This window comes from Colletotrichum scovillei (genome assembly GCF_011075155.1).
Source record: "Colletotrichum scovillei strain TJNH1 chromosome Unknown Contig00010, whole genome shotgun sequence".
NCBI classification, from domain to species: Eukaryota; Fungi; Ascomycota; class Sordariomycetes; order Glomerellales; family Glomerellaceae; genus Colletotrichum; species Colletotrichum scovillei.
In genome coordinates, this window is record NW_023336268.1 from 4519521 (window position 1) to 4533939 (window position 14419).

The 14419-nt window shown below is 52.3% G+C and overlaps 2 protein-coding genes across 2 annotated transcripts; one reads left to right on the forward strand and one right to left on the reverse strand.

Moving 5' to 3' along the window:
- Positions 1-462: 462 nt before the first annotated feature.
- HER10_EVM0003810 (uncharacterized protein) lies at positions 463-9631 on the reverse strand. Its single transcript, XM_035473474.1, has 7 exons — positions 4777-9631; positions 4087-4549; positions 3334-4031; positions 2376-3278; positions 2230-2272; positions 1968-2123; positions 463-1778 (listed from the first exon to the last, which is right to left on the reverse strand). The coding sequence occupies exons 1-7, from the start codon at positions 4777-4779 to the stop codon at positions 1672-1674; spliced, it is 2373 nt and encodes a 790-aa protein (XP_035327832.1). The 5' UTR covers positions 4780-9631; the 3' UTR covers positions 463-1671.
- A 2602-nt stretch (positions 9632-12233) lies between these two features.
- Positions 12234-13955, forward strand: HER10_EVM0013326 (uncharacterized protein; the record flags this gene model as incomplete). Its single annotated transcript, XM_035482688.1, has 1 exon — positions 12234-13955. One exon carries the CDS (start codon positions 12234-12236, stop codon positions 13953-13955), a length of 1722 nt encoding a protein of 573 aa, XP_035328692.1.
- Positions 13956-14419: the final 464 nt, after the last annotated feature.

Below are 14419 nucleotides of genomic sequence, written 5' to 3' on the forward strand. Positions count from 1 at the left end.
GGGAAGAATCTATTCTTTGTTTTCATTTTTCGTACCGTAATTTCAATTCAGCATGTCGTCTACTTAGAAAGAGAAGGTAAGAGGGGGGTTTTCCAAGGGGTTTCTTCCTTCTTCCTCACGCCCCCTCCCCCATCTCCCTCCGTCAATCAAGGCTTGTTCGAGGCCTGCCTTACCGACGGACAACCTTCTCAGACCTGCACACCCTCAGGATCCGAAATACTCCCTCAAGCCAACAGGGAAATACATCAAGTCCAGACCGGATTTCATCCGAGTTGCTTGCCCGACATGTCTTAGTCGACAACACCACACCACATTCCCCATCTCCCATTTCCCATCCCGCCAGTCACTATCCTCCATCCCGCTGATCCATCATTCAACCTCCCGTCCTCCCCCAGATTGCCACCCGACTTTGAAACATTCCGATGCCCCATCGACAGCACGAAAATGTCAGTTGGGCCTGGCGCGCGCGTATACACACAAATATTCTCTGGATGTGATGTGTCTTTTTCATCTTGTCTTGGATTTTTTTTTTAACTTTTTTGACAGCACTGGACCGGCCCGCGAACCAGAGATGCATATGAAATCTGATGAAAAGCGGAGTCTGCATTGGGCCGGTGAAGGATTTCTACGAATAGAACTGCGCCAACTCCACACCATCCGACCGGACACACGTCTGCAAGGACACCTGCAGGACCCTGTCCAACGGTGCGGATCGGCACAGCTCGAGCCATTCTCGACCGAAACGATGTGTTCGAGCTTTTCATATCAGAACGCAGTGAAAGATCATGTGCGCGCATCCCCTGGTTGAACCATTGGCGAGATGTGGGGGTCGACATGGAACCTCGTAGTCTCCAAAGGCAAAATCCTGAACTCGATAAGCTCCAGGTCTTTCATTCCTCGACTTCAACCATCTTTTGTCTCTGACGCCCCATCGCGAACTCTTAGAGGTTCCGACCTATATGCCGTGGTGTAACATGGCACAAAATACACGGACATCCGGCATTCGCCACAGTCAATCATGGGACATGCACAATGTCGGCACGGCGATGCGCTGAACGGAACCATCCGACGAGTACAAACACACAAAGTTACTATGGACAACAACAGAAACAACAAGCCTCGGCTCATGATCATGTTTTGCCACCCGTCGTCATCGTCGTCAACTTCGTTGAGACCTTCCCGTCTCACTTCTCTTCCCCTGCCCACACGCAAACCTGTCATGATATCTCTCCTTGAGAGTAACAGTAGAGCCAGTGAGATGAAAGGAAAGAAAAAAGATGGGAAAGAGCCACCGGTATGCATTCTCCCTCCATTGCCGTCGCCATCGCTCCGTAGAATGAACAGACAGACCGAGGTGGACCTCTTCGATTCAAGAGTCCCGGTCGAACGAGAAGAATAAGTAAGTATCAAACGGCCTGCTCGCGAATGATAGAAAAGAAAAACAAATTTGAAGAAGATGAAAGCATGAAATGAACACCGCCTTCAATGCCAAACCTTTAAAAGCCAATGACTTGTCTTTTGGGCCCTCCCGCTTTGCGCCTCTGCACGTCGCTTTAGTGTGTGCACCCCTCCCCTGTCCCAGTAAAAAACAACCTGGAAGATCCAAACGGAAAGTATCGCCCTCCCCCTCATCTCCTAGCCTCCATCCCTCTCTCCACCTGCCCACCTCGATTAATATGCCCACGTTTGGGGCTGCCAGTCTCGCTGGAAGAGCTGGCTGACGAAGAAGTATGGCTGCTCGTACTGGTTGGCTCGTTGAACCTCTTCCCATTCGCGTTCTAGTCTCAATCGCGTCAGTCATCACTCCCAGCTTGTTGGTTGGCCTGTCACACTGTCGATCCAAGGGATGCGCATCTCTCTAGCACAGAACAGTCACACAGACACACACACACACACACCACCCCCCAAATACTCCCGTATCGGTCACAAGGGGGGGCTTGGTTTAGGAAACAAGGGCTGCCACTGACTGTTTTGCATTGCCATTGCGCGCGTGTAGTGGATAAACTGCACCGCATCGTCGTCCAGCTGGGCCAGCGTCCGCAAGTCCTGGTCTCTGCAATCCTCGGAAAATGGGTAGATTCCCTTGTTGCAGTAGTGGAAGTACGCCAGGAGAATCGTTCCTCCTGTTCGTCAGGCTTTCGTCAGCATGTCTTACTCAACAAAAAGCCAAACAGATTGGGCCACCGCTGAACATAAAGCAAGCGCCCCAGCCAGCTATTGTCCACTTACCCATATGATACTCCTGGACATCTGTCTGCCTTGCGAATTTTGTCTGCCAGTGTAAAAATTATTTGTTAGCAAACTCATGGTCAAGCAACTCGTGGCTGCTCCCTCATTGAGCTGAAGAGCCTGCTGATCTCCCCATCACAACTCACCTTCATACCATGCTTCCTGGCGTATGAAGCATCGTGATCCGTCACAAGGGCGATGTTGTGCAGCAACATAAACGTAACCAGGTAGGTGGTCAACCAAGTCTTCTGCTTATTCTGCAGCGTCATCTTTTGGAGCTTTTCCAGCATTTCTCGTCGAAGTCTCGTCTGTATATGCTGGATGAGGACCAAATCCAATTGAGCTCCCATCACCGGCGGAAGGGGGATGCGTCCGTGCTGCGGGCTGCTGCTATCCAGAATATCGCGAGTCATTCCGAGCGTGTCGTCTCCAACAATTTCTATTGACTTCGTCGTCAAGCGGACCGCCATCCACAGTTCCAGCGTCTGAAGCAGAAGCTCCTTCTCATCTTGAGCCGTTGAAGGATCCTGCGAGAGTTTCCAAGCTTTGAGGTAGGTCTCGAAGAGTAGTCGATCCCTGACACCCATCACACTCTCCACGACCGAGTTAAAGCATTCAACGACGCCTCTCTTGATATAATCTTCATACGCCGTCTGCGCGTCGTCCAGGTTCGTGATGGCGTATGTGGGAATCGCCACAGACTTCTTTTCCCCTTCTTCGGTAACCCAAGTCCGTTCCAGCTTGTCGCCCGGTTGTGGGACGAATTCTCGAACAGAGAGCTGAACCCACATACTGCTGGGTGTGTAGCCCTCCCACAAGCGTACAATCCTCACTTCATTCGACGCCCAGTTATTGATGTTGTCTACAATGCCGTTGTTGAAACGCTGGGTCCATTCGAAACCAGGTGCTTGGCCCTTTTTGAAGAAATGGCATTCCGTGATTTTGTGGCGTACACAGGGCTGGCGGATAAGTTGCTTGTGATGATTGTTGTTCGATCTTGGCTTGCAGCCTAGACACGGCCCTTTCGGATCATCTGGGTCAGTCTTGCACTGATATCGTTTGTCAGCAGTCGAATCAATCACTCTGAACTTCTGTGATGCTTACTCTCACTCGCTGCATCTTGCATCGAATGCAGGATCCGTTCTTCCTTGTTGCTGCTGTCTCCTCCCGAGCCTTTTGGTCCTTGAAAGGGCCACGCTTTGCGGCTGGTGGGCGCTGGTTAGGGAAAACAACATCAAGGCTAGCGTTGGCGTGAGTGTTGGCAATAGAACCGTCCATGTCCTCAGTCTTAACACAGGACATGGGGTATGTTGAGTCCATAGCAAATCTGGCAGTCGTAACAGGCACAGGTGTGGGGGTATGTAACGCTGGAGATATGACCATGTCCATCATATTGCCGCCGTATGTAGGCGGCAGAGTCTCCCTCGGAGTCAGACGACGATCAAGGGTGTTTGCGTTCGAGTAACTGGGTTCACCACCAACATGACCACTGGGTATTGTGGAATAGAAGGACGGTGCCGATACCTCAGTCACGTAGACATCAGTGTCAGGCCCGGAGTGTTGGGACACCAATGTCTGATTAGGGTCCTCATGTACAGGTTGATAGCTGGACACGTAGGAGTCCAGCAAATTGTTACCTCCGGCCGGGAATGAATTCTGGGTGTTAGACACAACTGGAGTTGGGACGTAGACGTCTGATTGAGAAACTTGCGCTGAAGGGGGTTTCTCAACCTCATAGGGCCTGTTACTGTTGGTTCCGTAGTCATAAGTAGCAACCTCTGACCCAGGAAGGGGCTGATAACCTGGTGATTGGATCAGCAAGGGCTGAACGATTGTTTGATACGCCGCAATACATACCATCGTTGGTAACAGCACAGGTGCTCCAACAGTTTTGGCAGAACGCCAAAGCCAGCGTCTGCATCCCCTGTGTCAGTCCATTGACGACAGGACCTGGAAACCCTGAAGAACGATTTAGTTCGACGTTGGCAAGGGCATGCTGCCCAATGTGAGGAGCCTTCTCTTCATAGTCCTCAGGAAGAGAGCCTCCTGCGTACTGAGAAGACATGGAGTAGCCTGATGCAAGCCGTTGTCTCTTGTGAGCGTTTTCTATTTGTGAGGTGTTGGAAAGGATTTGGTGAAGTCGGAAACCAGGAATGTTGTACAAGTCCGCGACTTGGTTAATCAGGATTTGGGTCTCGGGGTGAAGGGTAGAGAAGTGTATATTGGCATATGGAGAAGGCGAAGAGCTGTGATGTCCCGGCACTATAGAAGAGTCGTCTTCGGGGCCGGGGACCCGGCGCTTTCTGAGATGATTGTGATTCTAAGATGAAATCAACCAACCGCACGTTCAAAGTGCAATAGGGCAGAGGAAGGGATGGAATCGCCAGAGCAAACGGGAACAGCCAGGGCTAACAAAGATATAAGGGAACGATGTGTGTGCAATGATGCGGGTGCTGGGACAGCGGCTGGGCTCAAACGACATTGGGGAAGATCGGTGATATATCCCATGCACGCTGCCGCCAGCCGGGAAGCAGGGACATCTCTTACCATGATTGATGCAACGAGAGAGGGTGTGTTGGACAGAGCCTAGTAGCGAGACCAAGTACCACAATCTGTGACCTGTATAAGGTATACGGCAGAGACAAGCAGCAAGCAGTAGGAGTGAGCAGGCACAGCGAAGCACAAGGGGAGCGTAGAAAATTGCGCCTCACCGGGAGGGGGTGGGGGAGGGAGTTACGGTCTCACGAGAGCCATTGCCACATAATGGCACCCCTTGTGCGCGAGTGGAGTACAGGAAAGAGGGTATGGTAGGGGAAAGGAAAGGAGGGTTGATGACTCGGCCAGGAACAAAAGGCGGAGGAAGAACTGCTCGGCGTAGGATACAGAGGAGTGGAAACGGAGGTAGGGAGTCAGGCTAGAATGCCGTTGTGAAGAGAGACAGACAGGCCTGCTTGACAGCATACACTCGGCCGAAACTGGGGGGGATGAACCAAAGGAAAAGACGGCAAGTCTTGCTGCTGCGTGCGTGTGCGTGCTTGGAGGTATGCGTATGCCGCTCTGCTCTTTTTTTTTTCCCTTTCCCTCACTCTTTTTTTCTCTGAGGGGGGTACTCCTGCTGCCGCTGTCTCTCTCAGTCGGTTTCTGCAGCCGTTGCTCCTCGGCCTTGACGGATGTCGCAGATGCTGCTGGCCGTGGCCTGAGCCTAGTCGCCTGGATGTTTCGCCCGTACGGCGCAAATTCGAGACGCTGTCGTTCTCGTTGTTTGCTTTGTGCGATGTCTCCTTCGGTGGAGCACAGCGTTGCGCGCGCTGGCAGGCTAGAACCAGAGAGCGTGCCGATAGAGACTCTGGTACTGGCGATTGGCGTATCCTGTGCTGGTCGGTCGGTCGGTCAGTTCGAAGGAGTCGAGGCTGAAGTGAGAAGACTCGGTGAGAGGAAAGTTGAGGAAGTGGGCTGCACCCGTGCTGAATTGTATTTCACCGGTCTGAGGGGTACTCATGAGAGGACAGGGGTTCTTGAGACCACGCCACGCGAGAAGAGGAGCCGAGCATCTTCCCGCCCCTGCCGAGTGGATGGATTTCAGGCTGCCCGTCTGATGGGAATAAGGCGACAGGGGTGGTGGAAAGAACACCATGGAACCGACTGTTGTGAGCGCTGCTGATCCTGCTTCTGGCCTTCACTTCCGCCTTTTTTTGTGTAACCAACAGGTGCCGTTTGCTTCGTCTGCATGGAAGGGCCAAACGCTAGGCCAATCAAGGGTCGAGACACTTCTGATGCTGGATCTGCTGATGCTTCGGATTGTTGCTCACGGCGAAGGTTGTTACGATTGCTAGCCAACGATTGCAAAGGCCGCCACAACTTCACACATTGGTGATCGGTCGGTCTCGGGAGGCGGATGGATGCCCAAGGCTGTCCTGTCTCCTGTCTGGCCAAGAGATGTGGATTCGGATGCGTGTGCTTACGTGAAGCGCCATGAAAGATCCCATGCGGGCGACGACGTGATCTAGGACTGGGAGTCATCATATTTCCATCGCCCGGCTAGCAACGTGCGCCATGTTACCAAAAGGCCGAGGCAACCAACCACCACGCGTGCGGCCGCAACCCCCCCAGATTTGGCTCCCTAATCGCCTCTTTTGCCAATATGACCTTTGTGCTTCTCGACGTTCCATTGTCATGCGCTACGGTCCCGAGAGTCTGACACCCTTTGCCTGCTTACCCTCGTTTAGTTAGATCGCTCGAGCAGCCTGCAAGTCTAGGGATGCGTGTGTATGCCTAGGTTGGCTAAGAACAGCCTCGTTGTTTTTCCCTTTGGCAATGCGTATCCAACCCGATCCAGAGATCGTCACCGCTTTTCCGGGAGTGAGAGTGCTTCCAGAAAGTTGATGAACATATGCTAGGCACACTCGACTTGCTTATGGACGGGACAAAAGATGACGAAGAATTCGGTCCACGAGAGGCGCAAGTAAAACATTTCGTGTGAAGAGCTTCGTTCTCGTTCTGGGTCGTCAACAGCCCAGTTGATTCATCTAACAAGATTATTGGTCCGTTTAAAAACCTGTCAGTCGATCGATCAGTCGATTCAGCCTGTAGCTTGCACATGATTGAGTGAAATTAACATCTTCAGCTCTTGACGATGATGTAGCCGCTCTGCCCCAGTAACCGGGTGTACGTCCACCGCCACCAACACCACCACCACGGTCTGGCCTGACTAGGTCTGGCCGTACTGTTGGGCCGTCCCTCGGAGCGCCGGTAAAGGAACCTGCCGGCTGTCAGAAAGTGAAGCATGCAGCAAGTAACGCACTTTGGGCAGCCCCATGTTTGCTCAAAAAGGCCTTGACCGCCTTTAACCACCACGCAGCCCCTGGTCCTGGCGTGTTGCCCGAGAGGCGGATTGTTGTTGGAAAGACGAAATTCCCATAAAATCCGCTCACGACCAGCCAATGTTGGAGACTAATTACCATTACGAAACTGCAAGCATACCCGCAGTCGCAGAAAGTCAACGGCCGCACGGCGTCTTGGCCGCGAAAAGACGATCCCCCCAGCAGCAGTAGGTCAAAAGGGTGCATTGCGTGCGGGCCCTGCGAATTGGTGTCCCGGCTGAGAGCAAACTTTTGACATTCATCTCGAGAAAATATGTCGGTCAACAAATTCGGCCATTTCACAGGTAAAAGCGCCTGTCGAAAGCAAAGCTCTGCATGCGCGGGCGTCACCAATGATGGCAGCCTCTGTCGATGCAGCTGATGAGGTCAGGGAACCATCCGCTAACGGTCTCGTATCAAATCAGCGTCTGACGTTCCTCTGCAGGCCGCCGTACCAGTCGAGTGAGGCGAAGTGAAGTAAGAGCGTTGCGAGATGGCCACACAGAGCGGATGTGTAAAAGTTGGATCCCTGAACCAGGCCTCGGTGATTGTGAGATGCACAAAATCGGCCTGCCAACAGTGAACACGGTTGCAATTTGCTGCTCCAGAGCAGGCATTAACGACGAGGAACACCAAGTTCTGGTGGGACGCAGGAGACCGTGGAGAGTTTAAGCTCGAATGGGCAACCGGTGAGTCGGGAGCCTCGCTTGTGGATGGTCGCTCGACAGACCAGAGACTCGACCCGTGGAAGTGTGTGGATTCACCCCGGCAAGGCCAGACGATACCTAGCCAAGTGAGATTATGTGCCGTGACGTGCCCCCAAACCCAGCGCTATTTCGTACCGCCCATTTCCGTCGGAGGTTGCCAGCCATTGGCCTGTCTCGTGCTATGTTTCGATGCTCAACATTGTATCCATACTTTGGTCGGGTACCACAGTATCGATTCTCCAAACTGCAGCCAGAGCGGTGATGATTCGTGAACAGGGTGTGTTGGCCGCTTACAGACTATGCTGCACATAATTAGTCCGGCGACGATTTGCGGATTGACGAATGATTACTGCCGGACTAAAGAAATTTTTGCTGGAATCTTTTTTACCGAGATCTAATTAGATTGCCTCGCAGGCTAAATAGAGCACTGCAATGGCCACAAAGTTCCAACGGATCGCAGAACTAATCGGGGCGGCGCTAAACAATGCGTAAGACCGGAAGAAGAGCATAATGATCCATTTCTCTGCCGATTCTTGAGATCTGCTGAGCACTCGGCATTGAACAAGACTGGTTGCAATGCGCTAGCATGCGATCGTGTCCGAACGGGCGGGGAGAGTTTTCGGGTAGGCGGACATGGGGCCTACAGATTGTACACTATTAGTGAATTCTGCGCGGACTTCTTTTTTGGTTGAGTCGGTTCAAAACTAAGGTACCTTAGCTATCGGGTCCTTTTCAGCATCCCATAATAGTATATGAAGCGGCTGCGCATGCATGCTCCGGTGATTGCGGAAGATGTCCCGTTGCTCTAGTCCCCGGCGGAACAAGGACAACCTTGCACATCGGTCAAGTCCAGGGGCCGAGCTGGTGGACGGGAGAGTCGGGTACCAGCATCGGCCCATGGAGTGGATGTATCCACCCGGTGAGGATGAACATCGGAAACTGCAACGTATGCCAACCGCAGATTTGTGCAGAGGAGCAGCAAAGCAGAGGCTGACTATGTTGGTCTTGGTCTAAAGATTCGTGGCGTTCAGTCATTTGCTTGAGGACGGTTGGCAAGGAAATACCTCAGTGCAGTGTACTGCGGAACGACGAGCCTTGTCGGACCCCCAGCGAAGAGCGGCTTCTGGCCGAGATGCAGCTCGGCGACCACAGCGTCGTCGAAAGTGCCCCAGGCCATCGTCCACTACTCCGTAGACCAGTCCTAAATAAATTGTTGAGGGGTCTACTCCGTACAATGGATGACGTTTGCAAGGTCGGTCGAGACAATTCGACCTTGTCCTCATTGATTTTGGCTGAAGTTCCCGGGGTTGAACGTAGTGGTGGGCCGGAGGGTACTCCGGAGGTTATGACACAGTCGCATCGAGCATCGGCGGCAATGCAACCCACTTCGCGGTCAAGGTGACCCCCAAGTACGTGGATGGGACTGCCGGCGCGGGCCAGGTGGTCCAGAAGCTACCCCTCGCAGAGATGCGAGCCAACGACGGTGGGAGAAGCAGACGAGTGGTGTGGCGGATTGGCAGCATGCAGCGAGAAAAGAGCACCTAGGGACGCAAGAATCGACAGTTGGAAGTGTTGAGGTTTGCCGTGACTGGGTGATGTGAGATGCGGGAGGCTGCTACCGATACAAAGGCGAGGAATGGAAGGGAGCTTCGTCTCCGCTCTCAAGTACGGCGCCGGTTTCGTCACGTGGAGTGCAGCCCGGGTCGGGTGGTCCGAATGCAAAGTCAAAGCTTCATGTGCCGGGCGACACGTCCATGGTTGAGGTTCTTCATCCGACCGGCCGAGAAGTACGGAGTGTTCGGTGTGTGCTCAGGCCTTTTCTAACGTCGAAGCCGGGAGGCCGGTGTTGAGATATGGCTGAATGAATCAACGACTTATTTCAGAGAAGATAACGAGAGTACACCTTTAGTTACCTGAGGTTTTTTGAGGAAAATGGCACAGGTGCTTGCGCTTACAGTGCCACTTGCACCTGGAGGGATGTTGAGATGCCAAGTCGCGACACTTTCGGACAAAGGAGTCGTATTTGCCTGAGGTAGCCCAGTAGGTCAAGTAAATACCTAGGTAAGGTAGACACCTTGAAACCTCAAAGTGTCTTTTCTACTTACCTACCTTAAGGTAAGGTACCTTACCTTCCATCATGGAAGGTAAGAGGCGGTACCAACCTTCCAGGTTATGCTGCAGGAGGGAGGCAGGCAAGCAGGCGCTAGTGCGCCATCACCACTTTGAGCAAGTGGCAGGAGAGCAAGAATACCTAGGTAACCACCTCAAGTGAGGTAAGGTAGGTAGGTAAGGTACTTCCTCCCTCATGTCACTTGGATTCCACGCAAGATGCAAGCACGTTTCTGAGCCGTGGAAGTAGTGGAGGCAAGGACCGTCCCGTCCCTTCCTACCTTACCTCAAGACAGGTACTTACCGTGCCTCGCCTCACCTCACCTCACCTAGGTACCTAACTTCATTTGTGGCCTAACCACCTTGGCCTCCTTGCCTTCACTCGGGTGCCTTAGCTTCCATTCAATTGGGTTGTGTGCTTCCTCCGTATTGGCTAACCATACCTAACGAACAAAGACCTCCATAAGGCGACAGCATTATCAACTTTATTTGGACTGAACAAGTCTCAAGCAGCCAGAGCAACGACCCCGCAAGCATTCTGCAGTTGTTGATATATGACCAAGTTGCGTCTTTCCGTCTGCTCAAACGACTAACAGACTGAGAAGCACGATCAGGTACTTTATCCTCGACGCACCTACCTCCGGATCTCTCGCCTGTTTTATCCGTACATTCAAGGTACCTCATGTAAGTACGAAGCGAGATGCCTGCACTTTCCACTTTCGCTAGACGAGCAGACAGCACGTTTAACAATACTTGGGTATGATACTTGTTCTTGAGATCTGCACCGAGGCAAGTTGCATCAATGATTACCTAGGCCCTGCCGCCCTTTGCTTATTTCCTGCATTCTGCAAGCTTCCCGTTCTGATCATGTTTCCGCTGACTCCGGAGACTCTTGCGGCTGCCAGCTTCCGACCTTCAGCTCAGCATATAGCCGTTCCCATCACCTTGTCGCTTACTCTAAAGCTGGTTAACTCGGTCTGTGTTGTATGAATTGGATGCCCCTTCTCTACTCCCTTACGATCTGTCCAGCCATGCAGTCAAGCCAATCCCGCATCCATATGTACCCCCGACGGGAGCAAAAGCCTTCCCCACGAACGCGACCGAGACAACGCCGATCCAAGCTGCGGCACGATGCCTCAATGTCTTACAAAAACGGCTGGCCGCGGCTAGACGTCGATGCAAGTAGCGACTCAGGAAAAGAAACAATAGCGTTGAGAAAGGCTGCCGGGCCGAGGCCATATAGAAGAGAAAAAGAAACCACGGAGCGGCCTCTGGCCCCCCGATTTCCGTTGCCTGCCTTGCCAGCGTGTCTGCCTGCCCAGCTGAGCACCTTGCCACATATCAAAGGAGATAAATCCGCGGCACCTTCCAAGCTCACACACGCACGCATGCCTTACCGTCTGCTTGTTCGCCTTACACTACCTAAACTGGCGCCTCTTGCCTCTGTCAAAAGTTCACACCTACGCAAGGCAGACAAGGCAGGAAGCTGCAACGGCGTTGGCCAAGCAGATCGACGGGAGTCCAACTAGTGCGGCTCGCGGACATGGAAGCTGCCTAGGGTGGGAACTGTCACTTCTCAGTGGGCAAAAACCCAAGTTGCAGATTTGCGAGGTGACATCGCCATTCACATCCACCCCCTTCTACAGCCAGCATCGTATGGTTGGCATCTTCCTCGCACTTGTGCTCGACTCGTTTTCTGCCAATTCGCCCCGAGTCAACCAACACAGCTCTTCTCCTCATCTTGACCGTTCATCTTTCCTCTCGACCAATCAGGCGCCCTGCTTGAGGACCTGGCACATCTCCCCTTCCAACTGCAGCTACGCATGCAGGGCAACACACAAACACACAAATCGGAACCCAGCATTGTCATGCAAATTCCCCACGCCCATACCCTCGCCCACGCTCACGATCACTTCCTGGATCACTAGAACTCATCAGTCCATGCGTACCTTGTCACCGGTATCGCTAAATTTCATGATTCGGCCTATTGCCTGGTGCAACGTCGTGCCGCCCCGCCATCGGTCAACATCTTGTTTGTCAGTCACCGCAGTAGTGGCGGCACATCTGTAGGTAGAATCGACAACATGCCTCGATAGTCTTCCTTCCTGCTGATTTTCTGCAGTGATATACGACTCAGGAAAGATCCGAAAATTCGTCCATCTGTCATTTGACAGTTTCGTCCCCCCTCCAAAGCGCCACTTGTCGCCTTCTTCTGCGCTGTCTTCCATCAACTTCCTTGATGCCGTGAAACACCTTCGCTATATGACGTTGAGCGCCATTGGCTATTCTGATTTCAACATTGCCCAAGCCTGTCAACTATCGTCACAAGATGGATCTGGGGTCGGACATTATACGCGACATTATCCACCCCACAGCAGCCTTCACGGACGTCTCTCTGTCAGACGTCGAGCACCATGATAGTAACATCCCACATCGACTTCCATCGGCCGATGACTGGGAGCACTCCCAGCTGAATCCCAAAAACCGTATTGACAGCCTCGACCCCCTGCCAAATCCTCTGTGGCGCATCGATGGCTGTACAGGACTCGGGACCCAATTCTACGTCCTTCCTACGTTTCTCTTTCCAACACCGCCGCTGCGTCTCGATGCCTTTGTGCCAGAGCAGTCAACTCAAACGCCCGAAATCCGGCAATTATTGGATTTGGATGTGGCGTTTCATACCAAAGATCGCGCCCGAGTTCAAAAGCTGAACATATCCAAGCACATTATTCGTGCTTTACAAGTCTGGACAAAACGACTGCCTGACCCAGAGGGGCTCTTACGATCTGTGCCATTTGGCTCCCGCATCGTCTTCAAAGATATTTCTCTCGATGTCAGAGCCATAGAGATCAACATCGCACCCACGTACTACCTCGAACGTCAACTTCTCTCGGCATCCGCCCTCGCTGAGATGTGGGGACCCGAAGTCCAGATACCGCAATGTATAGACTTGTCCGAGGTTCATGTTGTCGAACAGATCCACGACAGTGTCTGCCTTGTTCAAATCAAAGGACGCCTCTGGATTTTGAAGACACTGACAAGTTACACCAAGTACTTGTACCATGAGCTTAAGCTTCTATTGTCAACAATACCACACCAGAACATCATGTCACGTCCCGCACACCTCGTCACAAAGCGTTGCACTTTTGGTAGCAAAGTTGCTGTCATCGGCTTCACTCTCGAGTATCATCATTATGGTACTTTACGAGACATTGTGCCTCTTTCACGAATCCACAACACGATTTCTCAAACAGAACAATTCAAATGGTCAATCCAGATTACGTCGGGTGTACTGCACCACCGCAGAACCTCTGGTACATTCTACCCTGACCTCCGCCTCGACAACATCGTCCTATCAAAGAACAGAGATGCAGTCATGGTCGATTTTGAACAGCGCGGGGTGTGGTGCGAATTTGCGTCCCCAGAGATCAATGCTGTCGAATACATCCGCATATTAGCTACCGATGACGAAATACCCGAGAATACCAGAGATCACTATGCCGACATATTGAGGCGCTTGTGTCCTGATTTCGAGTCTCTGCAAGCAAGAGAGGAGTATACAAATCCGCCCAACGGCTACAATATCTGCTGGGCATGTCTCAGCCCGAGGGAGCAGGAGGCATCGGAGGTGTACATGCTCGGGAGAGTATTATGGTGCATCTTTGAGGGAGCTAGCGCACCTCAGCAAGCTGCTGTGTGGCAGTCCTATCGCTGGGAGACCGACGTCGACTTTCCTGCCTTTCTCAGGACGCCACCGATACTACGCTCGCTCATCGACCGTTGCACAAGTGGCCGTCGTGCCACCTTGGGTAACCAGATCGGTAGAGAGGGCAACAAAATTGTTTTCAAAGGTCAGGAGAACAAGACTGAGCCCAAAGACATCCGACAAGCTGCTGCGACGTGGTGGAAACGTGAGATAGCGTGGGCCGAGAGTTTCCTGGCCATGAGAGACCACTCAAGATCGAGCGGAGAATGGAGCGAGAACCACTTCGACAGACCTAGCTTACAGAGCGTATTAGATGAGCTAGAGAAGATTCGGGATGAGCTATAAACAGGAACAGACACGGGGCCAAAGATGGCTTTACGAGGGCTGGAACAGAACAGAACAGATGTATTCACTTAGAAATGAACGATTCGGGGATAGACAATGGTATTTATTTTATTGCAAAGCAAGAGAGGAGAGACCTCAGAAGTATGAGACGCCTGGAGCCAGCAACCAATCGACCAAAGTCACTGCCTAGAGACTTGGCGCCTTACATTCTCCAACAATCATGCAATCTAAATGAGAAACAAGATGTGCGGGAGTACAGGTAGTGTCAAGGGGATATACATGAACATGATAAGTATAGATAAACGGAGTAAGTGTCACAGACACAAGAATGAAGAGAAATATGGTAAGAATCCCGTCCTCCCCAAGGTTCAGAGAAACGCTCTGTGCTTCCCTGTCTTTCCTTCTTCTAACAAAAAAGCATGCAGTGTAGGAATATGTCCCGTGGACGTGTGCGTGTACGCCCA

Bases quoted from the DNA above. Each gene is read 5' to 3' on its own strand.
- HER10_EVM0003810 (XM_035473474.1), bottom strand. The intron at 4,032-4,086 runs GTATGTATTGCG...TCCAATCACCAG, and splicing joins CTGTGCTGTTACCAACGATG to GTTATCAGCCCCTTCCTGGG. The intron at 2,124-2,229 runs GTAAGTGGACAA...CCTGACGAACAG, and splicing joins TGTCCAGGAGTATCATATGG to GAGGAACGATTCTCCTGGCG.